This window comes from Botryllus schlosseri, chromosome 10, assembly GCF_051294905.1.
Source record: "Botryllus schlosseri isolate E-star chromosome 10, Bs_hap1, whole genome shotgun sequence".
NCBI classification, from domain to species: Eukaryota; Metazoa; Chordata; class Ascidiacea; order Stolidobranchia; family Styelidae; genus Botryllus; species Botryllus schlosseri.
Genome location: NC_137245.1, coordinates 19,587,749 through 19,614,646, shown reverse-complemented (window position 1 = coordinate 19,614,646; position 26,898 = coordinate 19,587,749). Strand labels below are relative to the sequence as shown.

Below are 26,898 nucleotides of genomic sequence, written 5' to 3'. Positions count from 1 at the left end.
TGACTGTAATGTTAATTCCATAGCATGATTGATACGCTCTAATGCACCAACTCGTCAACGATATCGATTTTGCAAATTTGATTCAATACATCCAATATCCCCGCTTGTCAAGATGTCATATGATGATACCTCGATACATGAAAGTTTCATCATGTGAAGCGCGTCACCACGGTTCCTCAATCAATCGACCAGCACCTGTCTAGAAATAATAGAAAGTAGCGGGACCATGAAACGTATACAACGTACGAGCAGGTTTCAAAAACAAAATTTAGAGAGATCCGGATTTACCATCAGATTGTATGGCACAGATCTCAGACGGCCAGCGAAAAATCCAGGCCTTAATGAAATTGTTTTCTTATTGAAGAGAAGGTGATAAAATCCTGCCTTTATTTTTGTTTATTTATTTCAAGGGAGGCCAACCTGCGTCCGTAGAACAAAAATAGTGCATTCTATACATAATTGAATTACCGTGTGTTGGCGGCCGTCAACATGCAATGTGAATTAAAGAATTCAATTAAAATCTCTCAAAAATTAGGGGTGCAACGTAAAAGTTTTCTTTGCGCCTAGCGCGGTTTTCCGTTTTTAATGTAGCAGTGTCCTTGCAATCTGATCCCCACGGTACAAATGCGAACCGTAGAGAAAAATGATGCGCCCCATAGAAAAATACCAATTTGGAATGGTGTGCGTCCCGCGAATGAAGGTTTTCGAAGACACTCCGATCAGCTCTACCGGTACATCTGCATGATTACGTGTACTGAGAAAGGATAAATATGTAATAGTAACAGGTGCAATGTGCATTGTGCAACTACCAATATTATCGACGAGAATCGTTCATGAAGCTGAAAAAAATTCGCGCTCTGCGACACTAGACCGTGAATCTTTTCATAACTTTATTACTAGTGATTTCGGTTCGTACAGTAAGCCTGCGGGGACATTCTTTTTGTTTGTGATATCCATGGTATTTCGACTACACTGGTTATTTTACGCCAGGTCGATAATCTTTATTAAGATTCCGTATTGGTCGACTTGTAGTACGACCCACTTCCAGACCTTTTTAAAACACTGCTTACGCGGACCACGTGACTAGGAGGAGCCTAGGTAAACCTCCGACACTAGCGCGAGAGTTCTATGCTACACTATGCGGTATATGCGATCGAATAAGTAAAGGATTGAACAGTGAACACCTCTGATTCATCTCTTGAAAACAGTTGTAATTGTGACGATGTAGGAGGCAGTAGTCGACAAGCATTGCGACTTGTAGCCACTGTGAAATTAGAAATCGACATTTTTCGTTGCTGCTTGCCGCATTCGAATCAATATTTCAATCAATCAATTCTTTTGAATCTGGCACGTAATACGCATCTTATTTATCAACATTGCTGTCAGGGTTGTAATGACTCGACTCGAGTCACAATTTTCTGATGATTCTACTTGACTCGAGTCACATTCGGAATATTCGGAAATGAATCGACTCGACTCGAGTCAATCTGTGTGTTGACTCGACTTGGACTTGCGCATGACTCGAAGAAAGTCATATGACCTGAGACCCAGACGACAAGGCCGACATTTCATTGTAGTTTCGAAGAATAGTATAGTTACCACATTGTTGGGATTTCGTCTATCGGTACTGGTACTTGAAAATGCGACAAGAAACTGCTAAAAGTGAGGAAATTAGTATATTATACATGCAAACCATTCGATATCCTCAAACAGAGTTACAAAAGTGGTTTAACAAGACTTTAGCTGGGAACTCAGCATCAGTCAACACAATTCCTTGGACTTATGGACTCTAGTCATAATACCATGACTCGGACTCGACCCTCTGATCGCTGATTCGGACTCGGACTTGACTCGGTGGTGAATTGAAAACGACTCGACTTGACTCGAGTCAAAACTATAAAAGTGAGATTGAATTGTGACAGGGAGCCTTGTGACTTGGTTATAACCCTGATTGCTGTAACTTCTGTAATTTTCATAACGGCTAGAATCATCATTCTTGTGATAGGCCTAGTTGAGCCTCAGACACATTTATGTAGGGTCGAAACAGGGGTGTATCCCCTTCAAAATCCTAAAATTCATGTCAAATAATGCCTGCTGATAATTGCTCGATGCTCATTTATCAGTTCAATACGGTAATTTTTATTCTATAATAGGGCATGCACGGCACCTTCAAGTTATTTAGGAGTGTACATCGGCCAAATCTATACGTCTAGTTCAGTGGTTTCCAACCTTTTTCGACTCATCGCCCCCTTTTGAAGCCCCACACCGATCATCACCCTCCAAATATTGGGAACAGAAAAATGAGTTTATAAACTGGGATCACCGGCGAGTTGACTAATATAAAAAAAGGTCAACTTTTCGATTCGACCTCGAAATTACACTTTTAAAGCTAAGTTTTCGTGAGTTGACTATAAAAAAAGTAGCCTAATTTCTCCAACTTTACTTCAATCAGTACCGTAACAGCACTTCGTCACCGCCCCCCAAACGTTGGTCTTGGGCCCCCATAGGGTGATGAATCAAACCCCAGACCCCCTCGGCCAGTGGGCTTTTTGTCGCTTCATATCAGCTATACCCTATTTCATGTACTGTTTGGTTAGTCACCGTATTTCGCTTAAACGCGCGAAGCGCGACAAATTTATATAATTCATGTCTGAATCGGTCAATATGTACGGGAATTGCATATATGTTACTATCAATTTTTTATCCTCTCTCTCCTCACGTATTCAGATTTACCGGTAGAGCTGAGTGTGGTGTGTTGGAAAAGGTAGGGCCCTTAAATCATAATTAAACATCTTCGGGCGAACTCGTTGTTATATTGACTTCGTTGCATGATGCTTTTTCGTGACCTCCTATATCTGTTACGTCAAAATATATGGAAATCGCCAAAACGTACCAAACTAAAAGATGCACATAATTTAAAATTGGTATTTCTTAACTGGCAAATAATTTTTCTCTGCGGGATGGCATTTGTCCTGTAGGGTTCAGATCGCCAGGACAGGAACATTCGACGCCAGTCATTGAGGCGCCTACAATTAAACATATATGTATATCGAAGTTTTCAGTCAGTACAAGGACATTCCTTTTCGGCCAAGGTCTTCTCGTTGCTGATCGTTCTGGCATACTTCTCGGAGTCGTATGTTACATGGCCTATAACTTCATATGTCTTGGTGCGTCGTAGCGCAGTAATGGCCGACGCCGAAGTCTCCATTTCCATAAATCATGCGTATTTTTTTTGGGGGGGGGGGGGGTAGGGTGCCCCACAATCAAGATGTATGACAACATTAAATCGCGCGCAGCTCGAAAAATTTTTGAAAAAGTTGCTTCAATTTCTCAAAAATTACTCTATAATTTATGTTTATTTACGAAATAATTCTGGGCCCTTCGAGTTCGTCCCCCTCCCAATTGGGCGTTATGCTGTCAAATATCTTTATTATTGGGTGCCCTTCCCCCAACAAAAAATATGCATGATCTATACAAATGGGCACTTTGGCGTCGTCCATTATGGCGCCACGACGCACCAAGACATATAGTTATAGGTGTGCCAGAACGATCAGAAGCGAGAAGACCTTGGCCGAAAAGGACTGCCCTTGTGCTGACCGAAAACTTCGAGATATATTCAATAGGGTTACCATACGTCCTCTTTTAAGAGGATTTGTCCTTTTTTCTTACTTTTTTAAAGTGTCTTCGGAGGACGCCCAAATGTCCTCTTTTTTGAGATTTTGTCCTATTTTTTGAGAATTACGGTTAAATATAGGGCTAAATCCGACTGAGATACAGTAAATCAGCACTGAAGTAACGCTCCGGCGGCTAGATCGGGAACTGAGTCGGACAGCTGACCATTTTTTTAGTCAACCGACCACTAAATGGGAAAAATTTACCATGTTTTCAGGATTTTCCTCCGGTATTGCAAGTCTAAAAATTTTGAAAAGGTGTCCTCTTTTCACTTTTCCAAAATATGGTATCCCTAATATACATATATATTTAATTGTCAATAGGCACCTAAATGGCTGGCACCGAATGTTTCTGTCCTGGCGATCTGAACCCCACAAGACAAATGCCTCCCCGCAGGGAACATTATTTGCCAGCAAAGAAATGCCGATTTGGGCAAATTTCAATATATTTTGACAAAGCAGATAGGAGGTCACGAAATAGCATAATGTAACGAAGTCATTATACCAACGGGTACGCCCGAGGATGTTTAATTATTATTGAGGGATCCTACCTTTTCCAACACACCTCACTCAGCTCTACCGGTAAATATGATTACGTGAGCAGAGAGAGGATAAAATTTGATTGCAATATATATGTAATTCCCTATCATATTACCGTTTCAATCATGAATTATTATATATTTTTTTTGCCCAGTTGTTCGGTTTATCACCGGGGAACCCTCGATCAAGGTTTGGGGCGCTGACGAAGTGCTGTTACGGTCCTGGCTATATCACATAACGAAATATATAGTATGCTGCAGTAACGAACGCATTTTTAGTTTATTTCAATGTATAGAGCACTCGCCAATCTGCATGCGTCTATCAATGCTAAAATAACCGATATAGAATCTATACAAATTCATGTGCATGTGCATTGTGCATTGTGCAATGTGCATGCTTTTGAATTAGCTGGATGGTGAGATGCAGAGGTAGGCTAGCTACCTTTAAATGTTCGTTATACGTAGCCTACTCGAGTGTTTTCATGCGACTCCATACGTACTCAGAAGTTTGAAATGCGGCTCCGACATCCAAAAAGGTTGGGGACCACTGGTCTACATGATTGTTTTTAGTATGTAAAACGAAGAAGCGTTTTGAATATGCAACTGAACAATAGCGTTATTATGGATATCAATTACAGTGCGCCTATGTATTCCTGCCAGGGTCATAGCCAGGGAGACAGGTGCCACGGCCCCCTAAATTTCCGACGTGGACATTGCGACGTCATTATTTTTCACTTCCAAGTTTTTTTTTGATAAAGATAATCCTGCCTACGCCCATAAGTCTTGTCGTGTCACTTTAACACCTGTGGTTCTCAAACTATTTTATATACGCCCCCTTTATGATAGTGAGAAATTTCTCGCCCGCTTATTGTCATATCACAAAATGAAACCAGAATGCTAGCAATCCCAACGTATAGCTTGATGGCATGAGCGGTTACGACTGTTGATGAGAGAATTCACAAATATAAAATTCGGACTATACACAGAGTAACAACTGTGAATCGGGGGTAAATCGCGCCACGCGCGAAAAAAAAATTCAGTTGACCCTAGCTTCGCGCTCCTCCCTTAGATGTTTTCACGCCCCCGAGTTTCAGAATCACTGCTTTACACGAAATACTGAATGCGAAATATCAAAGCCAAATACGATCTGTATAGTTAGTTCATGAGTAGCCTAGGCAATGTGTCAATATCCACACAATCGCTTAAACCAATGGTTCTCAACCTTTTTTTAGACACGCCCCCCTTCATGATAGTGAAAAATCTCGCGCCCCCTTATCGTCATATCACAAAATCCAACCGAGATGCCAGCAACCCAAACAGATTGTTTGATGGCATGGAAGGTTATGACTGTTGATTAGAGAATTAAAAAATATGAAATTAGGTATATATAGAGAGAAACACGCGTGAATTGGAGGTAAACCGCGCAGAGCGCGCCCCCCCCCCCCGCCCCGCCCCCCCCCCCAGGTTGAGAACCACTGGCTTAAACTGTTCAGGTGAAGTATTAAGTGTACAACTGTACATATGCCAATTGCAGTATCTTCTATCCATACGCATTATAAATATAGTACGACAATCAGTTACTAAGGAGATGCACTGCAGAAAGCTGGGTTTGGACCGCGATGCTCACTGTACGTCGTTGCATGTGGTATGCCACAAACTTGACGCTACTGCGATGCTGCGAATTATTTGGACCCGTTCCTCGCGACCCACGCGTAGAATCGCCCATCGTACATATCATCATAGTGTCTTATCACGGAGAAAGCAGCAAGTGTGGAAACATTTACGACCGTAATCATGAAACTCGCTCGCAATAGGATAGATTTACATTCAAGCGATTGTAATAATATATGAACTCAGCGGGGCTCGTGAGGCTACGTTGTTCAAACAGTGACATAGGCAACCGTTGAAATAAGTTGAGATAATATCCGGTCACGGCTTTCTTAAGGTTACGCCAATCCTTTGAAATGCTAACATTTCAGCACGTTGTATATAGTAGGCTACATTGTACATAATAGCGTCTTTCACACCAGAGACTTATCATACGCCGAAATTATCATAAGGCTTGTTATTGAAGAATAATGTTTGAACAGTAGAGACTCGCTAAGGCAAGCACAACTACCAAGTGCGATAGCCGATAACTGAGTAGGCTACTGGTTAAATTTCAGAACAAGAGTATGCACAATTTGCACATCATCGGCAACTGATTATATTCAATTCATTACCGTTGTGAGTGGGCCATCAAGCACCTGTGATAAATGAGAATATACTGCAGCTCAAGTCGAGTAGGCACCCTCCTCTTGATATCGACCCCATGTCTATACGAGTGCACTCCAAATAGAAACTGTATGCGACACTCATTTATTGAAGTACATTTTAATGACTGTGGAATATTCTACTTTCTTTAACTTTCGCGACTGTTTTACTGATGTTCCTATTAAAATTATGTACCTCAACCTTATTTTATTCATCTAATTTCTAATCAACCTCCATGATCCCGTGTTCGTATTTCTCTGCATATTTGTCACTTTACTCAATTGCATTTTTGTAATGTGTCGTGCCGTGACCGCCAGTGGCTCACAGAGTCGTTAAGAAAACTAAGAAGCTGGTCTAAATTTAGTTGTGTAACCGTTACTAATCTCATTAAAAATATTCATACTGTAACATTTGTTCTACTTGAAACCGACTCTCATCAGGAGTGAATGTAAGTGTCAGCAAATGCAGTGAGCGGAATTTCACCGATGTGACGTAAGGCTGACAACTGGTTAGTACAGAGCCCCGTGAGTGGCTCGATTGTAAAATAACCGGAAATAAACACAGGATCAATGAAATTTTCCCACACCGTTAACAGTCCGATTACTTGTCCTCATATAGTCACAAAGACAGAATTGTTTCAATAGCGATTTTGAGGAATATCTTCAAAACAGAAAGTGGTCCACGACCACAATCAGTTCAGAAATACAGCTGCTCTATTATCTGCCTGTGAAGATCCTATTACTTCGATAAATGATTCTGACTTGTATGCGGACAGTCGAGTGCAAGAATTTGTATATTCAATTAGAAAATAGTTCACAAAATTGGCACAAGCGCTTATAAGATTAATCCTACGCATCAGGAAGTGGGATAGCACAATCACCGACATATTTTTACACAGAAACTGAAGTAGCGAGGCTTGAAATCTGGCAGTGGCGAGACGCACGAAACCACCACTTCGCAGAGAAGCGATTTAGGGTCAAGAATGTTAAGAATAGAATGAGTGGCGTATAACATTCCTAATCTTATGTAGAACACAATACAGTGATACCAAGCCAGGGCGTCGGAACAAAAACAATCGCCGCGAGGACGCTTACAATAGGAAGTAGACTATCACATAAAAGGGAACTATAAATAGACAGTGGTAGAAGTAAGCATTTGGCGAAATCGACCTAGGAATATCTGTTATGATGATCCATATCGTACGAACACTGGCGCGGTATCAGCCGTTGACTTTCTATTCAAAACGGCACGGATGTTCTTTTTCAAACAGAATACCAAACAACAAACGATGTCGCTTAAACAAATAAAACAAATACCATTGTGTCAATGTATTCCATACGTTAATACTGCCCACTGCAGTAAATTTGGCATCATTACTATCAGGTGGTGGTCCATTTCCGGGAATGATGAAATTACGAATCACACCATGCCACGCGTGCGTTGGGATGGAAATTGTTATGACTTTTCCCTCGGGGCGAGGGCGAAATAAATTGAACATCGAAGCGACGTCACAAAACATTGTGCCGACGCAACTTTCGAGTCAAAATTTTACCACCACATGCGCGTGTCACATATCCAGAGTGTCGGTAACAACCGCAGTGGTCGGATAGGTCAATTTACTTTGTACAAGCTTAACACAATAGGGTGGTGCGTAACACGTATAGGTAAACGGAGAGGACAAAAGCTACTCGTATGAAAATATTGCTTCGACACGATTGAGAAGAATAACGCTGGACGACGCGGTTACCTACGAATTCGGCACTCGGCGAATTCGTCATCAGAATAACTATTATGTATCATGAGAGCGATGCATCAGTATCGCATTATTAAATTCGAAAATGAATGTTAGGATTATGATATACGGCACTTCGCCTATACCCACTGGTATGTATAAATCTGTTGGGGTTGAGGCATGGGTAGGTCAGGATCAGAGGTGGTCAAGTTAGTCATCGTTGGTAGCCAATTGGGAGTAGAAATTTCAAAGTAAGTAGAAAAATATTCTAGACCTAGTTTGGCCCAGGAAACTTAAAATTGTCAAGTACAAGTAAAAGTATTCCAAACCATAATCCCTTGAAGAAGTAGTGTCGGTAGGCAAAAATTACTTGAAGTAGGAGTACCTCGTTGCCGACCACCTCTGGTCAAGATTCCGATAAGGGGTCGCCAAGTGCCAAATTCATTTGCAACCTCAAAGAATCGCCAGAAATAACTCATGACAAGACGCTGGACAGCAAAGGGGGGTGTTGCGGGCCCCAGAAATACAGTGGGTTTGACTCTCTGTCCTCAAACTTCAGCATGAAGCTCAGCTCGATGGCCTCCGACTTGGTGACGGCAGCAGACTTTTTCCGCTTGTCGGCATTGGCTTTCGCGTTTTTCGAAGCCAGCCGTTTGGTGACCGCGGAGATCTCGCGAATTATCGCTTTCGAATCGAAATTGGCGCCCGAAGCCTTTCTGGTGGTCTCGCTGAGCGGGAACGCGAGCACAAAATCGCCCACACGCGTACGCGGCCAAGCGCTAGATGATTTTTCCACGGCAGACGCGGCAGTGTTCCGCATTCCGTACGGCGACTGATATTTTCCAAGCGATTTCCTACGAGCGGACACATATGACGGCTTTACACCACCTAGCGCATCAGAACGAACCGAGGTCAGAGGTTGTCTCCGATCAGGCGCAACCTTAGCACGACAACGCGCTCCTCTAGAATGCGGCCTTGCTTTGATTTCGTGGTCCGATCTCTTCGTTTCTTCCAAAGTATCGTTCGATAGTCCCAAACCAACGGCTGAATTTGATTTAAAATTCCCAGACCTGCAAGATTGTATCTCGGGCAATGCCACTCCGCCTGGCGGTAGAGATGAAAAATCAAGCCCGGGCAGTGATCTTGACGTCAGACCGCCTGATTCTCCATCGAGGCTTTGCCTTTTACGCCGAATCGGTGGCACTGGGCCAGTCCGGCCATTTATTCTTGTCCTGGACGGTTTCGATTCCTCTAGCCGCGGTCCGACTGGAAAATCTTCACTAACGGATCGGTCCCGCGAGTCACCCGATGATAGACTGGAGGCAAGGCTACAAGCGCTGAAGTTACGCGGAAGCGGTCCTGCTGGTGTGTCGCTAGTTGTAACATCAGTTTCCACAGCTGCTTCACGGTTTTTCCTTGTTTTCAATAACGACTCGCTCGACTTGTACGTATCAACACCAGTTTTGCCCCCCAACGGAGGTACCGACTTGGCGACTTGCGGATGTCTCCGGTTCTTACCGGTTTGCGCGTTTTTTCCAAAACTAAAGCGTCGTCTCGCGAGAGGAGACTGTCTATTACGCTCGCGATAAGCTTCTCCACCTCTCTCTGCGTCACCAGGTTGAAAATTTAACAAATCAACCAGGTCGTTCAACATCGACCGCTTGGCTATAAAGTCAGCCTGGCAGTCCATGCTCAACGCCGGACTGAAATTCACCTCCAGCAACCACGGTTTGAAGTTGCGGTCGATTAAAATATCGAACCCAAAGACTTCGAAGCAACTCTGTGATTTAGGAACCGTGGGCGCCTGAGCCGCTAAAGTCAAGACAACGATGTTGGTGATTCTCTGCCACAAGAGTGTTTCGTCGATATCGTCCATTTGATGCAGGAAGTGACGCAATTGCGACAACGTCCACTTGCATCCAGGACCCACCCTTTCCTTGTCCGCCGAAAACGCCGGGCCGTACTTGTTTATCGAAGTGTTGGTCAAGTGAGAGTACACGTTGCCAAGCTGGTCCAAGTCGAATTTGTCGGTGCTGAAACGTACGATCCCCTCCTGGTAAATGTAAATAGTCAACGGTTGAAAACTCGGTACGCAGACGTAAATCCGCAAATCGAATTTGTAGCCGGATATCAGAAAAGGAGAGCTTATGTACTTCTGAACGATCACCGGACAGTCGTAATTGAGATCTTTCAAGTCTTTAAAAACGAAAATGCCGCGACCCCTCGACAGGTCGGTGGGCTTGCATATCCAATACGTGTTGTTTTTGCCTTTCTGGGACTCCCTGGCGTAGTCTGACACGAATTTCGTGTATTCGTTGGGCAGGATGTAAGACAGCGGGTGGAAGTCAAACGCGGAAACTCCATGGACGCAACGCATGCGTCTAAAGTTCCTGACTAGACAGTCCTTCCTGGTGATTGCATTGGTCCGAGGGAAATGATTCAAACGCTGCCAACTGGCCACGTCGGCGTGTTCCGATTTCTTGAACCTCTGCGTTTTCCACCACAGGTTCCATTCGCATTCGTCTTCGTGTTCGCTTTCGTCATATTCAGTCCATCCGCGTTCCAGAAGTACTTGCCTCACGACATCCGGCGTGTGTTCACATACTCGAAAGACTAGTCCGTCTTCGGTAGACCCTAACTTGACCATGTGTGTCAGCTAATTGACTGGTTTGTTTATACAATCCTACTTTCATTGCCGAAGCGTGCCAGCGTTGCGCCTCAAATGAGTCATCTCGTCTCGGACTTTCGCAGTGCTGTGACCGAATCGGGAACAGTATGCTGCTTTGGCACCCAGCTGCTTGTTTCCATAGCGAACTTCTCAAGCGTGACATTAGGCTGAGTACCGCCACCTAGGTGCTGTCGATTACGCCAATCACATCGACATGTTGTCTATAGATAACTAACCTACGTAGGTTAGTTATCTATATGTTGTCAGTAGTATTTAGTGGCTGTATGCCGATTTGTTTTGTGGTTGTTGTTGCAGTGTTGGGATGACTCGAGTCACCATTTTCGTATGACTTGACTTGAATCGAGTCACTTCGCAAAATGAACTTGACTTGACTTGACTCGGCGTTTCAAAAATGTGGATTGACTCGCGCCAGTATAGAGCCTGTACTCCCTAAAGGCACCAAGTAAGATGTCGGCTTACGACAGACTGACTCTGAAGGCCTAACGGCCACTCGTTGTCTCCTAGTCTATACCGCAATTTGTTTCGTATACTTCTTTATTTATTGATGTGACGAATAAAAGACTATCTATCTATCTATCTAAAAAAAAGAGAACCCAACAAAGCGAGTAACCGTTATATAGGTTGATGATAGATGGCACCAATAAATTGCAATCAGCGGACAATCAATTAACTGAAGCCGACATTCGGCTCCGTTTAAACACAACACAAAACAATATTGGCGTCGAGACTATAGGAGCAAAATTAACGAGTCAATTTCATGTCATCAAGTAATCGGTGTCGATAAAAATGGCTGTATCTCCCCATGTTCGGATTGGTCTTGATACGTTGGTGTGACCCGTGAGTCGTGACCCATTCATTCAATGATTTTGCGTTTTACTGAACCTCCATTGTTTTATAACAAATATTTTGACTACAAACGAAGTGATCGGAGCATGCAGCGTATGTTGTCGTAGCATAGTAGTGTTACCGGTAATATAATTGAAAAGGACTCATCTCTTTTCTATAGACTGGTCATTAGTGACCGGTGCTCCCCTCTTGTATGATTCAAATTGAATTCGAATGTAGTTTATATCTAGGGTTTTTGTTTGTTTGTTTGTTTGTTTTGGGGTATTCATGGTGTTTGTCGACTACTATGGTCATTTACACCAGGCCGATATTCTTCTTATTTTCCGTAACTGCCGACTTATAGCACGGCCCACCTCTAGGCTTTTGTAAGACACCGCTGACGCGGATGATGTGGCGAGGAGGAGCCTAGGTAAACCTCCAACACTTGGATATCGGATCTAGGGTTACCATACGTCCTCTTTTAAGAGGATTTGTCCTCTTTTTTGACTTTTTTGAAAGTGTCATCGGAGGACGCCCAAATGCCATCTTTCTTCGAGATTTTGTCCTCTTTTTTGAGAATTTCGGTAAAATAGAGGGCAAAATCCAACTGAGATACAGTAAATCAGCACTGCAGTGACGCTCCGGCGGCTAATTCGGGAGCTGAGCCGAAAAGTTGACCTTTTTTTAGCCAACCGACCACAAAGTGGGAAAAATTTACCATTTTTTCAGGATTTTCATCCGGTATCGCAAGTTTGAAAATTTTGAAAAAGTGTCCTCTTTTCAGATTCGCAAAATATGGTAACCCTATTTATATCACTCGTGAATCTTTGGTGCAGGAAGTTTCGTATTCCATGATTCTATATTTTCTCGGAAAATTATAGACGGATGGTATACAGTTACTCAAGTAGTTTAGCAATTCTACCCATGCGTGAGTTATGCAACGCCTTTTGCATGTCTATTTAATTCTATATATTTGGTCCTTGATATCGAATGCAAGGACTTAATTATACATCGTACTTCGAAAAGACAACTTGACTCGAATTGTGACTTGACTCGTGACTTGACTTGACTCGAGTCACCTCCAAATATCGAGTGACTTGATTTGACTCGAGTCAAAATGTGCAATGACTCGAGATGACTTGTGACTCGAAGTTAGTAACTTGATCCCAACACCGTGTTGTTGTGCACTAAACAAATATATTAGATGCTTATCATATGTTGGTCTTTTGCACCAATGTCCAAGATTGCGTACAAAAGATATTCATCACAGTCAGTAGCGGCATACACAAATGAGATTCCTGGGTATAGGCACGATAGGGTGCATCGTGGTGAGTGATAATGATTTATTTGTCGATTCGTGGTTACGAGTTACATCAATAATGTCAATATAAATGAAACAATATATAAATGGTATTATAACTGGTGTATAAGATTTTGTTAGGATCAACACTAACTGCGAACATGACGAGATCCTCGACCTCGATGACCGACGCGCTGTATGGCGGTATAGTTCCCAATCATTCTATCAGGGATATCTAGAAGTTCTAGATATCCCTACATTCTATATATAATCTATAATATCGGAAGTCATCGGAAATAATCTCGCATGACACAATCTTCCTCTACCAGTCATGGTCAGTTGTCTAGGTTAGTCACTCGCTTGAGATTACCGACCAAAGACACAAATACCAGATTTGATGATCATGTCCTGTTCCTGACCTGGCCGTGGATTGAACACACGACGGGACGCTCCACCATTACGCTATCCTGTCGATTCTTTAATAGCTTACTTATGGCATCTTTAATGATAATAATAGTAATAATATAAATGATGATAACGATGGCGGAGATGCAAACGGTTTTTCTGACCTTTTTATGCACACAATCGACAGTCACTTCATATCATGGATTTGCACCAGGATTAAACAACTGCGTGAAACGCATGCTTAGGTTATTTAAATCAACTTCCGTATCACATAGCGGGGCAGTAAAATATTAACACTCTAAACGAGAAGCTGAAGGTTCCCAGCATGCAGAATGCTTTAATGATGGCCGCAATGTCATAACTAACGTACTGCAGCATCAAAATATTATCGTACTGTACGATTTGATCAACCGCCATCGCAGCGATATCAACAAAGATTACTATGATGCAGTTTGTCACAGTTCTTCGTACTGTATTTTGAATCGGATTCAGGTGGTAAATCTTCTCTGAACTTGTCCAATACCACTTCTGACAGAACGGGAAGAGAATTTCCGTGACGCGGCGACAGCGCCGTGATGACTTCGTAACAGATTCGTCGTCGCCAAGCGCATCGAAATCTACCCGAACCACAGGGTAAATGGTGAAGGCGACCAAAGAGAGTTGTATCGAAAGCACAGCGATGATGCCCATGAAATCGTAATACTGCAATCCCTGTGCAGGTCTCTTCCTGCATCCGTACGACGACAGTTCGTACGATAGTGGAAGTAGCAAGGTCACAGATATAGCCACGGCTTGAATTAGCAAAAGTCCCAGAACCACGACTTGGCTCAAAACATCCACCGCTTTTGGTATATGCGGCTTCACCTGAGGATGATTGTAAATTATTCGCAACCGTATCCAGAGAAACAGGTATCCCAGGCAAATTGAGAGGATGAGGTTGATATTTTTGGCATCGCCTACAAATTCACAAACATTATCGCTTTGAAAGGTAATCGGTATCACATCAGTAAATACTGTCGTGAAATGTAAGAGCACGAATGAAGCCATTGTGACGGTTAATGATACATAAACCATGCCGTTGTTGAGGCTTGAGGCCTTTCCGCTTTTTCTCCACCTCCCAGTCTTTGTGCCGTATACGATCACGCACATAAAAATCCAGGATGTCGCAACCAATAGGATTGTGCTAATTATGCGCAACGTTTTAGCCATTCCACGTTGCTTTGTGATCGTTTCCACGCTTCCGTTGACGGTGGCAAGATCTATCACCGACTGCGTCACATTCATTATCCCGATATAGCTTTACCATATGCGACTCTGTCTCATGGAAAATGAAGGAAAGAAACTATCAACATACGCAAAGCTATACCGGTTCGTCAAATTGATAACGCGTACGTCATCAGTAATGTAATAAACATACCTCGAGTTCCACAAAGGGATGTTGGCTTTATGGAGATATTCCAAGATTGTAAGCACTTCTAAGCACCCTGTTTTGTTCACTCACCATAACTAACATTTTGGGACGGCGATTCATGATATGAATGACAAAATGGCATCTGAACACTTTCTATAGCTCGGTGAAACGATTAATGTCATGGGGCCGGATACGGAAATGGCAGATTGTGTCTGTGTGACGTTGATTTTTCTATATCGACAACGCCAAAAATCTTCGAAGTATCTTGTGATGCAATTTGATAAATTTGGTGCGATCTAAGATTCAACATCGTTCGGCGATGTCAATGCTATTTGCTGAATACCACCAATACATATGTGTAGCCATAGGAAGCAAATACCTTTGAGGGAGGAAAATTTTCAATAATCTCGTGGCGCCGCGAATATCCATTGCGACGTTGTGAAAACCAAGTACGTCATAATAATGCACATGTCGGAAATTTGCAGGGGGCATAAACGCCTTTTGCTCACTGGCTACGCCCCTGCATAAATATATTATTGATATCATATTTAGATGCGTCGGTAATATATTACTACGCTATGCAGTGGTACGCAACACTAGCGGGGGAATTCAGGGGCTTCTTGTGGAGGACTTGGGATATCAACTTTTACCATTATAAAGTCCTTATTAAACAAGTCTGACCAAAATTTGTTGGAGAGGCTATTTTTAAGGGATGTTGTGGAGTATGAAGACTCGGAATATGTGTAGAATGACGAAAAAAGCTTGGGAGCCACTGCGTGTAATTTGACTAAAACTTTGTTTGATGCATTGGATACGTTAATAGTAAATCCATTTTATTTTATGCCGCCCTGCTGCACCATTGTCACCGATGTGATTACGATCAATTTATCGTACGCATCGTAATAGTTTACGAGCCACACTTGCAGAGGAAAACACAAAGGAGAGTGCTGCAGTGATTAAGACGGAAAAGTGCAGTGCGCACAAACCCAAAAACCTGAAACCATACCGTTACGACACGCATTGTAGCTGACTATAACTGGTTGTAGTCTCCACTTTTCGCTTTCTAGATGGCTTGGAATATCTCATTTTAGATTAGCTTTATCCAACCACACATATATATTGTGAACGAATTTAGCCAGCACACGCACCAATTTTAAAGCACATTAATACCACTGACACTAATAACCTGCTCTGACTTGTTAAATAGCTACCAGTCGTTGTCACTCTATAATCCCACTCATGATAGGAAGTACGAAACTTCCGTTTTGACTTATTGGAATATTTAGCAACCGAAGAATTTTTAAATCTGTGAGTGCCGTAATTGAATAGCACTTTTGACCATATGTGGAGATATTTCTACGTTTAAATGCAACATGTGGAATTGTACAATACATTCATTCCCCAGCCTGCTTCTATAACTCGGTTCACGTTTCCAATTTCGGTACCGTGCCTGTGGGGTGCAGTCGACTATTAAATCTCGAGAGAATGTGCTTTTTCGCCGCTACTATTACCGGTAAGACAAAACTCTGGGGTCGTCAACGTCATATAATTGCTATGACGCGATATACACTGAAAAAAAATTTACCTCGATTTACCGCGAAATGTCTGGAAGCAGGGTGGCCAGCCACTTGGCAGTAATATAACATTACCGTTACTCAATGTAAATTTAATGTAACAGCTGTCCCAGCAGGGTGCCAATAATCTTCCTGCGCAACCCTCCACCTATAACCTCATTTCCCACGACCTTAATCTTATATCGATAAAGTAGTCTGCGAAGCACGTGCTTTGAGAGATCGCCAGTGTACAGTGTAGCGCCGTAGCGGGCGTGCTCGCGCCTAAGTCACAGAGTCGTATACAGACAATTAGATACATCAAACTTTGTTCTTTCTATATTCGTTGATATATTGCAGTATGATTTGATCCTGGTAAATCTACAAGTTTCTGACCACTAATTACTACTATTTGGCTGTTCTGTGCTATTAAAAAAAGCTCCTTGGATCTGCGTGTGTGATCAGGATTGCAAGAGTATAGTCAGAGCGGTCATTAGTCAGTTGACTAGTGCGTACAACGGGGAACTGTAGCTGTAGCGTCGACTCCAATCGAGCACTATACCAGCGTGTCTTGCAACAAGTCGTTGCAGCGACCGCTACATTTAACTTACACCCGTCCGGTAATCTAAGTATACACGCCAGACTGTAATGTTACAGTCACCTCTGGTATATTCAATCTACATTTTCTTTACATTTACGACCGAGACTGTAATTTTACCGCCTTACCTACCTACCTATCTCCAACCCTACATGCTGTCCTTGTAAATCAGATTACATCCGTACCAGCTTGTAAATTCACATAGAGAGAGAGAGAGAGATGTGATATTCTTTTTCGCCTGCACCATCGAGACGCTTTGACGACGGAGTTGCGATACGGCCCCATGAGGTCATCTAGTCTGCGCCCCCGTTTTTTTTTCTCCTCCATGCTATCCGCGATTGCTGAGCGCCTAGCAGGATAGCTGCGGACTCCAATTTTCGAGTCTTTGGTATGACCCGGGCGGGGATCGAACCCACGACCTACCGCTCGAGAAGCCGGACGCATAAACGCATTACACTATCTCGCCTACATCCATACCTATCCCAAAGCAACGTGATGCCAAAATACCGCAAAAGTTTCTCCACGCTCTCAAGACGACATTGGGACAACTGTATGTATGTATATATTCATTCATGATTCACGATGAAAAAGTATTGCTGCTGGAAGTCAAATTCTTGTTTAGTAGGCATGCAAATATAGCACGAGTGGTCCCAAGAAAAGGTGAATTAATTCCACCGCCGGATAAACTTCTAATTGTTTCTTTTTCTCGTCTTCATTCCTTCTGTGTGACTAGTATCTTGCAGTTCCACTAAAAAGAATTCATCTTCCATCATAATAGACCCTTCTTTGACAAACATTTCACTACTTTTGCCTCGGTACGCATTCGCACTTCACTCGTTCTGCCTCATCAAATGGTTTGTTACTTCCGCTTGTATATAAATCGTCCTCCCAGAAAAGTTTCTATTATATTGGTGCCGCTACCTGGAACTCTCTACCAGAAGACCTCAGAGATTTGCCCGATCATCTATTTGAAAAACGTTATCGGAAATATATATTAGATAAGTATATTTGATTAAATGCCGATATTGCAATTACTGTCTTGTTGTTGGAAAGTACCGTATAATCTGCTCTATTGACTCATTCCTGCACTGCAGTCTCAAAACTGTAATATTTATAGCTCGTGTATCCTCGTTGAAATTTTTCTCTGCTTTTCTTGCAGTTTTGTATATTTATTGTCATTTGTTATGCGCCATTGATTGGAATGTGTATACTCCTACAGGTGGCGACTGTGTACTAAGGCATTGCGGCCCCTCGTCGTCATCCTGGTCCGTACCGGATTTTCACTGGTGTGACAAATAAATGATTGATTGATTGATTGATTGATTATTTCGGCATTTTTCCTGATTGTGCCTTGAAAGTCTGCATGCCCATTTCTCTTTTCAAGCATGTTCCTTGTGTGTCAGTGTGGGTTCATCATCATTGGTTTATTAGCAATTTTATCAGTTCAATACACCACAAAAATGCGATACAATGCAAAGACAGCAAGATGTCGAAGCGACAAGGAGTAGTCTATGGAATCTGACACCCACCTTGGCCTAGGTGATGTAAAGAGGAGGCATGCACACTGAATGAAAGTAAAGAAGATAGTATAGAAAAAGAATGCGACAAGAAATAGGGCGGCATGTCATGGGAAGCGAGATCGATAGGTCAGTCGTGGTCCGGTAATCTTGAGGATGGACTGTATTCACCAAGTCTTTCAGACTCGTTCCTGTCATACAATAGTAGGGTTACCATATTTTGGAAATCTGAAAAGAGGACACTTTTTCAGAGTTTTCAGACTTGCAAAACCGCAGAGGAATTCTCAAAAAACGGTAATTTTTTCCAACTTTGTGGTCGTTTGACTAAAAAAGAAGAAGAAAAAGGTCAACTTTCCGTCCAGCTCCCGAAATTCCCGCAGCGTCACTTCGGTGCTGATTTACGGCATATCAGTCACATTTTGCTATATGACCTACATTCTCAAAAAAGAGGATAAAAGAGCGTCCTCCGAGGACACTTTCAAAAAAGTCAAAAAAGAGGACAAATCCTCTTAAGAGGACGTATGGTAACCCTATACAATAGTATTGTGTCGTATTCCAATGCTATTAATTTTCTAGTATAGTAGTATAGTCTTCTATAGCGGAGCAACTGATTATAAGGAGCAAAGTTTAATAGCAACGAAAAGTTGCCTCAATGAAGGCAAATCCGTTATAGAACTTTTGCGACCTAATGAGCGAGAAACCAACGATCCATGACGCTCAATACCACATCCATGAGCATCGGATATCAGCTTCGACGAACGACCTCCGCGTCTGAAATATGAGATCACTTTGTGATTAGTTAGTCCTCCAAATTCCAAGAGAACCGAAACGGATGCGTCTGCGTGGTTATAAACTCAGATTACATTTCCGTTGATTGAAGCCGGGAAGTTTGTCACCATCGCGTATGAATACTACAGAATTTAAGTGTCACCCTGACTTTTACCTTTTCCTTTATTGGTGTAATCTGTATGTACTGTATATAGTGTTGGGATGACTCGATTCATGAATTGACTCGAATACCGTTTTCTGAATATCGTGAGTTCACACGAGACATTGCCCTAAACTGCCCTAAAATTCGAAATTGGTTCGCTTTCTGGACATCAAATCAAATGACACAAACAGAAAGTATTTGATGACTTAATTGACTAAGATTTGTGTGACTTTACTCGTGACTTGACTTGAGATATTTTAAAATAAGATGAGTTCACTCGAGTCAAAACTTGCAGTGACACTGAATAGTCAGCTGATGTTACGTCGAAGGTGTTCCAAGTGCCAAAACGTGACATGATGTCTCGTCCATGATAAAATTGGTTTACTTCGTAGCGTGATAGGAGGAAACATGCAATAATTAGAGCCCGACCGATTATCGGTTCGCCGATAATATCGAGTCGATATCACACTTTGAAAGAATTATCGGTATCGGCCATTGGAGGTGAAAAACTATCGGCAATTTTCGTGACGTCACAACATTGTGTAGGAGGTCAGAAAACTGGGAATATTGCTGTATTTCATATAGCTTATACTTTCAAGGTGTCTTCATGCAGCCTTTCTAGTATATTTCATGTTTGAGTATGACAATGGCTGTAAAGCTGTTGAAATAATTGCTTTGAAGTTTTGAAAGGGCGCCTTGTAAGGTAGACTACACCTTATTTGAATATCGGCTCAATATATCGGTGTTATCGGTGAAGGTGTTAGATATCGGTTTGATCGGTATAGGCCCAAAAATCCAATATCGGTCGGGCTCTAGTTATAATGCCACAGTGTATTGCGACATCACATTCTTCAGGTCGCCGGCTGCTGCAATGGCGCTGTCCAACAGAAATGTCATCTTACATTTGACTTCAAGTCGCTATTCAAGGTGGCGTCAAAACAGGCACATATTATAATATATTATACTTAAAGCCTGAGTCTAGTATAGTAAGGAAGATATATGACTGACTAAGTCAGAATTTCCAATCTAACGTAGTTCGTACATTATCTCTGCCAACCTCTCCTTCATCGACGGTGATGCAGTTTGTGGTATTTTACGTGCACGTATAACCAACAGATACTTCATAATTCATATATAGAGTTTGTAGTCCCAACTGCAGCGCAAAATGCGATCGTTGCTCTGAGCATAACACGTATCATCGAGCGGGACAATAAAATGTCAACACTCGAAACGAGAAGCTGAAGGTCCCCAGCATGCAAAATGTTTTGATAAAGGCCGCGATGTCATAACCGATGTACTGCAGCATTAGGATATTGTGGTACTGTACGGTTTGATCAATTGCCATCGACGCAATGTCAACAAATATGACAATGATGCAGTTTATTACTGTTCTCCGTACTGTGTTTTGAATGGGGTTGAGATGATATTTCTTCTCTGAACTTTTCCAATACCATTTCTGACAGAACGGAAGAAGAATTTCGGTTACGCAGCGAAAGCGCGTCGTAGATCGTTTTACAGTTGCGTTTTCTTCGGCAAACGAATCGAAATCGATACGAAACACAGGATAAATGGTAAAGCCGACTAAAGATAATTGTATCGAGAGCACGGCGATGATTCCCATGAAGTCGTAATACTGTAAACCATCGGTAGTCCTCTTCCTACAGCCGTATGACGAAAGTTTGTATGAGGCTGGAAGTACCGCAACCACAGATATAGCCACGACTTGAATCAGCAAAAGTCCCAGCACCACAACGCTACTTAAAACGTCAGTCACTTTCGTTATCTGCGGCTTCACTTGAGGATGATTGTATATGATTCTCAGGCGTATCCAAAGAAATACATACCCAAAACTGATGGACAGTATCAGATTAATATTTTTGACGTCGCCGACGATTTCACAGACATCGCTCCCAATCATGGTCGGCATAATATCTGTAAGTAGCGTCGTCACGTGTAAAAGAACGAATGAAGCGATTGTGGCTGTTAATGATACATAAACAACTCCGTTGTTCAGGCTTGAGGCCCTTCCGGTTTTCATCCATCTTCCAGTCTTGGTACCGTACACAGCCACGCAAATCAGAATCCAGAACGTTGTAATCAGTAGTATCATGCTGATTATCCGCAACGTTGCAGCTAGATCTCGTTGCATTGCGATCATGCCCGCGCTTTCGTTGATCGTGGTCGTAAGATTTAACAGCGACTGCGTCACATCCATTTTCAATCTAGCTTGTAGCTATCACCAAAAGATCTCTATATCTCAATGCTCCCATAGACTATGTGGAAGTTCCTGCAAATAGAGACAGCCATATGAACTATGAAGAATGCAGAACTATAAAGCATTCGGTATATAAGGAAAATGTATGATTACATGCGCCATATATATACATACACCTCTAGATAAACACAACAAAAATAGTATATATGGTGGTTCTGAGAAATGTACAGATTGTGTGTCGAAAGCACATTGTACACCAGGGGTGTTCTGTCCAACCTTTTTGTCCAGCGTGCCACTGGAGTGTTTCTGCTAATTTGTAATCTCGGAAATGGCTTAACATCTAATTAAAACCCTCACACCAAAATTATCTGAATGTCTACTGACCTAATGTCTATTCATAATGTATTTTTTTTGCATTCAGATTACATATCAGGCAAATGCCTTATTGTAGACACTATCATAAGATTACAGTCACGAGTTCAGTTCACCTTTCTTAGAATATCATGTTGGCGTCGTATCCTATATTGGACATTTTATATCACTGCAGAGTACAGAAGACATTTCACTGTCATGGGCTCCTTGCAACCGTCTTTGATATCACGTGTACTTCAACGAAGTAATAAAGCAAGAAATTTTTGGGCAGTAGTCGAGCCACTGAATTACGACGTTATTCGAGTGCCTCAATGAGCATTTTCTGCTACTTGGGTACTTACTCAAGTAGATCAAATTTCCCGCTACTTCTACTTCGTAATATTTTGTGACTTACTTAGTTTTCGCTATTTTCAGTTTGTTAAGTAGAAGTAGTCTAATTCTCCAATCAGAAGGATAGCTCGAGGAATTTCGGAGCTGTTTTCACGGAGTAATATTTAATTTTTATAAAAGTTGATAAAGCCCAGAATTTCCGTCTCGCTTCGCGCACAACAGACCAACATGATTTCACGAACGTATCGGTGATTATAATTTAGGTAGCGGGTTGCGTGGTTCCGTTCACACCGCCTAGTCACCCATTTGAAATATTTCATCACAGTAAATATGTCCCATCATAGCGTTTGAAACTACCGTTTCGCACTGTAGCATTTACCTATCATATCGTAATTTAGCATCCCATGGCATGTCCTAGTCTGGAGAAGTGGGCTCCGACTTTATTTTATCTTTACACCTGTTTTAGCAGACCATTGTTGAAACTTTCTGGACAAAAGGCATGAAATATACATTCCACTTTTTAGAAGTAGTATTTATATTTATATTCCAATTCTCAGTATCATACTTTAAGTTCTAATTAGTTTCAGTTCTTTTGTCTCGAGAACATACATGTTGAAGTATATATAAGCAAGTGTAGTAATGCCTCTATTTTCCGAAAATAAAGCTACACTATATGACATTTTCACGATCAGTCATATTTTTTAATAACGTTTACTAATCGCACAAAGTGTTAGCACCGTATCCGACACAACTTCTCGGTATTGCTCTTCGACCAAATCACGGGCCTTATAATATGGGAGAGGGCGCCATACCATGATATTTTCTAAATTGGGGTGATCGAGTAAACAGGGTATTAGTATCGCATTCCCATATCAATGCTATCATTTTCATCCCATGATACGGACGAATGCTTACGCTGTCGATAATTGATACCTTCTGGGATGCATCAATATCAATCAAGCTCTGTACCTTTCCCGTAGCTCAATATGCAGCTTTTGACAGTCCGTGCGAACAAATTACGATCGTTTTCATAACTACTTACTTACATGAGTAGATTTGAAATCAGTCAATTCTACTTCTACTTCAAGTAGTTTTAGGCTGCTTTTAAAAGGACTGCTTCTACTCGTACTTGAGTACATTTTGCGTCGCTACTTCTACTTCAATTTGGTAGCTTTATTGACTACTTTGACCACCTCTGGATCGTACTCAATACTTATAAAATCTACTGACACTACAGAAGAAAATTTTGAAGTTGAATACATCTGCCCAACATTACTCCACCTTATATTAATTAACAAAAATGTTCCAAAAATTTTGGGTCGGCCATGCCCCCCTTGGCCGCGTTCTGGCTACGCCTGTGGCCACGCCTATGACCACTACGTCTCATCTTGAGTCGTATGAAAAACTTTATGTAGCCTATATGTATAACTCGATGATAAGAATATATTTTTGAGCGAATAACATAACAAATAGAATTAAACTTTAACGAATTCTTCAATTTTGCCATATTTGGAGACAGCATAACCAGTCCATTTATCCATGTCCAACTGACTGTTTCTTGTTAGTACAATTTTCAAACTGCAGTACTGTACTATTTGTACTGTAGTAAGTCCATGCCTTAGCGCCGTATACCAAGTACCTCTCTCTAGTCAAGAATTCATAGCTTCCGTTACATACTTTGTGCTACATCGCACCGTTCGTTACATGCTATATTTCATTCGTATCTACAACCTAAATAGCGGAAGGCTGGGAGCAAATAAATCACTCATTGCCTCAAATATATGACAGCTTTAATAGACGTGCTGCACGAACTGTTCGTTTAAGCCTTACTCGACGTTGCCGAAATTAGGCAGGAAACGGGCGCAACAAAGGTAACTCGAAACGAATGACAAGTCAATGCATCAACGCTGACCTATGACACCGGCCTGGCGTGAAACTCCAAATCCCCAGCCGTGCTGTTGCGAGGCCGAAGTTATTCTAAGAAGAAGTTTCTTGGCAGCTACATCGGATGAACATAATATCTTAACCGATGCTGGTGAGCTGCTATTGCAAGCCAATGTCAATTTCAATCAAAGGTACATCGTGGCGTCGTGGGCCCGAGATGAAATGCGATGCTAGTGTCGGACGAAAGCAGAGGGAGAACTCTCACTTTGCTTTACTAATTTTGTATTTATTACATCACAGACACTCGGTGATGCCCGGTAATAATACTACCTGAGTACCACTCAGAGATGCCACTCCTGGGTTTTTCCACCCAGATCTGGGTTTTTTGAGCATCACCTGGGTTTCTGGGTTTTTAACCTTGAAATCTGGGTTTTTTTCAACATCCAGTTCGCCAGGTCAGTTTTACGCTCGAAAATTAAATGTTAGATATGTATGGTCGCAATATCGTAAAATGCACGCACTTCAGTTCGCCATTGTCGATGGATTTTGCTGTTATTGTAACGACAGAGTGTTGAGAATCTATTTCACTACAAAAATGAGAGTCTTCGGCTTGATGCGATGGAGCTTCATTGAATGGTAACTTCCAAATCGCAGAAAGTCATCTTCATATAGGACGATTGCCAGTAGCGAACTCGGCACTTGCTGAACTTGGTGAACAATTCGGCATGTTTCGATGAATATCATGTAACTGTATGGTATGCACAAGCACATGAACAGACCAGGTGATGATCCGACTAATATAATCCTATTGTTATCTGAGTATATTTATAGTTCCAACAGGGACAGTCAGAGAGAGAGAGAGAGAGAGAGTTAGTTAGTTGGACACCCCTAGCAAATTAATCAGAGGCATTGGTTATCAGCACATTCGAACCCTAAGTCCATTACCCTAACCCCGAATTTCATGATTTGACAGTTATTTATTTCCACTATACATTGGTCTGTGATCATTCCAAATAAAAGTGATTGTCGTAAGATTAATCAATCAAAAGCTACTTTCAATCTGTTCAGGTCGCTGTAAATAATGGAAATCATCCTTAGAAATAGGGAATGGATGGCATTGCATTGAACTTTCGCAGCACGATGATATAATTAACCGGACTACCGGTTGTCATCAACTATTCACGCCCACTGCTTCAGCTTCGATGTATAGTTAACCATCGCACAGAAGAGGCCAACCCCGATCGCCACTAAGGAATACAGCGGCGGGTCCGCGCATGAATCGATTCTTTTAACCCGTTTTTAAAAGGGAACGTGCAATACAACGCGAAATGGGCCATACCGCTCTAACGAGCACGGTAGCACGCGAGCGAAGATAGCCATGTCTCAATTGTTCTACTGGCAGCACGGTTCAATGCCTCTATCAGTTCCTACAAACCGGGATAATCACTTTCGAGACGAAGAAAATGATCACGTAATATGCCAACATCATATGGTAAACTTTACCAATTGGCCCATGAGGGTAACATAACGTTCGGTAAGATAAGAGCCTTCATATTAACGGCAGTTCTAGAAATAGGGTTGCATGTAAAACAACAATCAATTTAAAACAAACCTGCTTAAAGCATCGCTCTTGTTTAAGACATATTGATTTTTTGCCACGGCGTTGTGAATTTTTGAGTGTGACGTTGCAATGGAATGACATTGAAAATTTAAAATTAGGGTAAATATGGCTGCTTTGTCGAAACGCATCAGACTTCTGTTTTAAACGAACCAAAAAAACATGTTTGGACAGGTAATGTAGCATTTTTACGGTCGGCGGTCATCATTATCAGAACATCCATTCCGTACCAATGATCTCAAATGAGGTACTATAACTGTTGAACAGATGACGAGTTCGACGGTTCCAATCATTCCATATCGTATACGTCGACTGCATCGCGTGAAAATCGTACGTAGGCACATACTGCTTGCTTTTTCAAAAGTATTTACAGAAGTATGGCATAATTAACAACTTTTGAAAAAACCAAACAATATTTTTTTGTTTTAAAATGGTAGTGTTCGAAAACACCGTTTGAAACATGTTTTAAACAAAGTGTTCTAAAACACCATTTGTTTTAAATGCAACCCTAGCTGGAAAGCTACCTAACAATCGACAATGAGAATTGCTAATTGGCCATGTCTGTAACTTTAATTTTTGAATATGAATTTCACCTCAAAAGGCGATTATTTCTCGCCGATTAATGGGAAGAAAATTTGGATTTGAAAACTGCATTTTCATGTAGGCTCTGCTTTTTTCGGACCAATCAACGGATCGCGCAATCGTTCAAGGAGTCAATGACTTTCAAGGATTCCGATAGCTTGGGTATTCGCGGATGATATCGCTTGTCTGCATGGTCGCGAATCTGTTTTTTGCAATTATACAAACCTCACATTAAACTCGACGGATTAGATTTCTCCGGTGTAGATCATATAATGCCTCTCATTTTTGGGAAGACGAGGGAGTAATCGCTAAAGAAAGTTCATATTCACCAGTGAATGCACAGCGGTCATATCTAAAACATGTTCACGAAATCAGGTGAAATAAGTGGCGCTACCGAACGTTTCGTATAAACTAGAATCGTTTTGCGCATGATTTCAACACTAAATGACGTCAGGTACCATATTTACCACCCAATA

At 41.8% G+C, this 26,898-nt stretch overlaps 2 protein-coding genes across 2 annotated transcripts; both read right to left on the bottom strand.

Moving 5' to 3' along the window:
- Positions 1–7,238: 7,238 nt before the first annotated feature.
- LOC145448400 (uncharacterized) lies at positions 7,239–10,995 on the bottom strand. Its single transcript, XM_080326781.1, has one exon. The coding sequence runs from the start codon at positions 10,840–10,842 to the stop codon at positions 8,671–8,673; it is 2,172 nt and encodes a 723-aa protein (XP_080182907.1). The 5' UTR covers positions 10,843–10,995; the 3' UTR covers positions 7,239–8,670.
- Positions 10,996–13,554: 2,559 nt separating this feature from the next.
- Positions 13,555–14,698, bottom strand: LOC145448744 (uncharacterized). The gene is made up of 3 exons (XM_080327205.1): positions 14,651–14,698; positions 14,429–14,597; positions 13,555–14,370 (listed from the first exon to the last, which is right to left on the bottom strand). Exons 1-3 carry the CDS (start codon positions 14,696–14,698, stop codon positions 13,682–13,684), a joined length of 906 nt encoding a protein of 301 aa, XP_080183331.1. The 3' UTR covers positions 13,555–13,681.
- Positions 14,699–26,898: the final 12,200 nt, after the last annotated feature.

What these genes read in the sequence shown, in the direction of transcription:
- LOC145448400 (XM_080326781.1), bottom strand. Translation starts at nt 10,842, where the DNA reads ATGGTCAAGTTAGGGTCTACCGAAGACGGACTAGTCTTTCGAGTATGT.
- LOC145448744 (XM_080327205.1), bottom strand. Translation starts at nt 14,698, where the DNA reads ATGAATGTGACGCAGTCGGTGATAGATCTTGCCACCGTCAACGGAAGC. An exon ending in TTGCCACCGTCAACGGAAGC is followed by an intron (nt 14,598 to 14,650) that starts GTGGAAACGATC and finishes GCGCATAATTAG; the next exon opens with CACAATCCTATTGGTTGCGA. An exon ending in TGCTCTTACATTTCACGACA is followed by an intron (nt 14,371 to 14,428) that starts GTATTTACTGAT and finishes GTGAATTTGTAG; the next exon opens with GCGATGCCAAAAATATCAAC.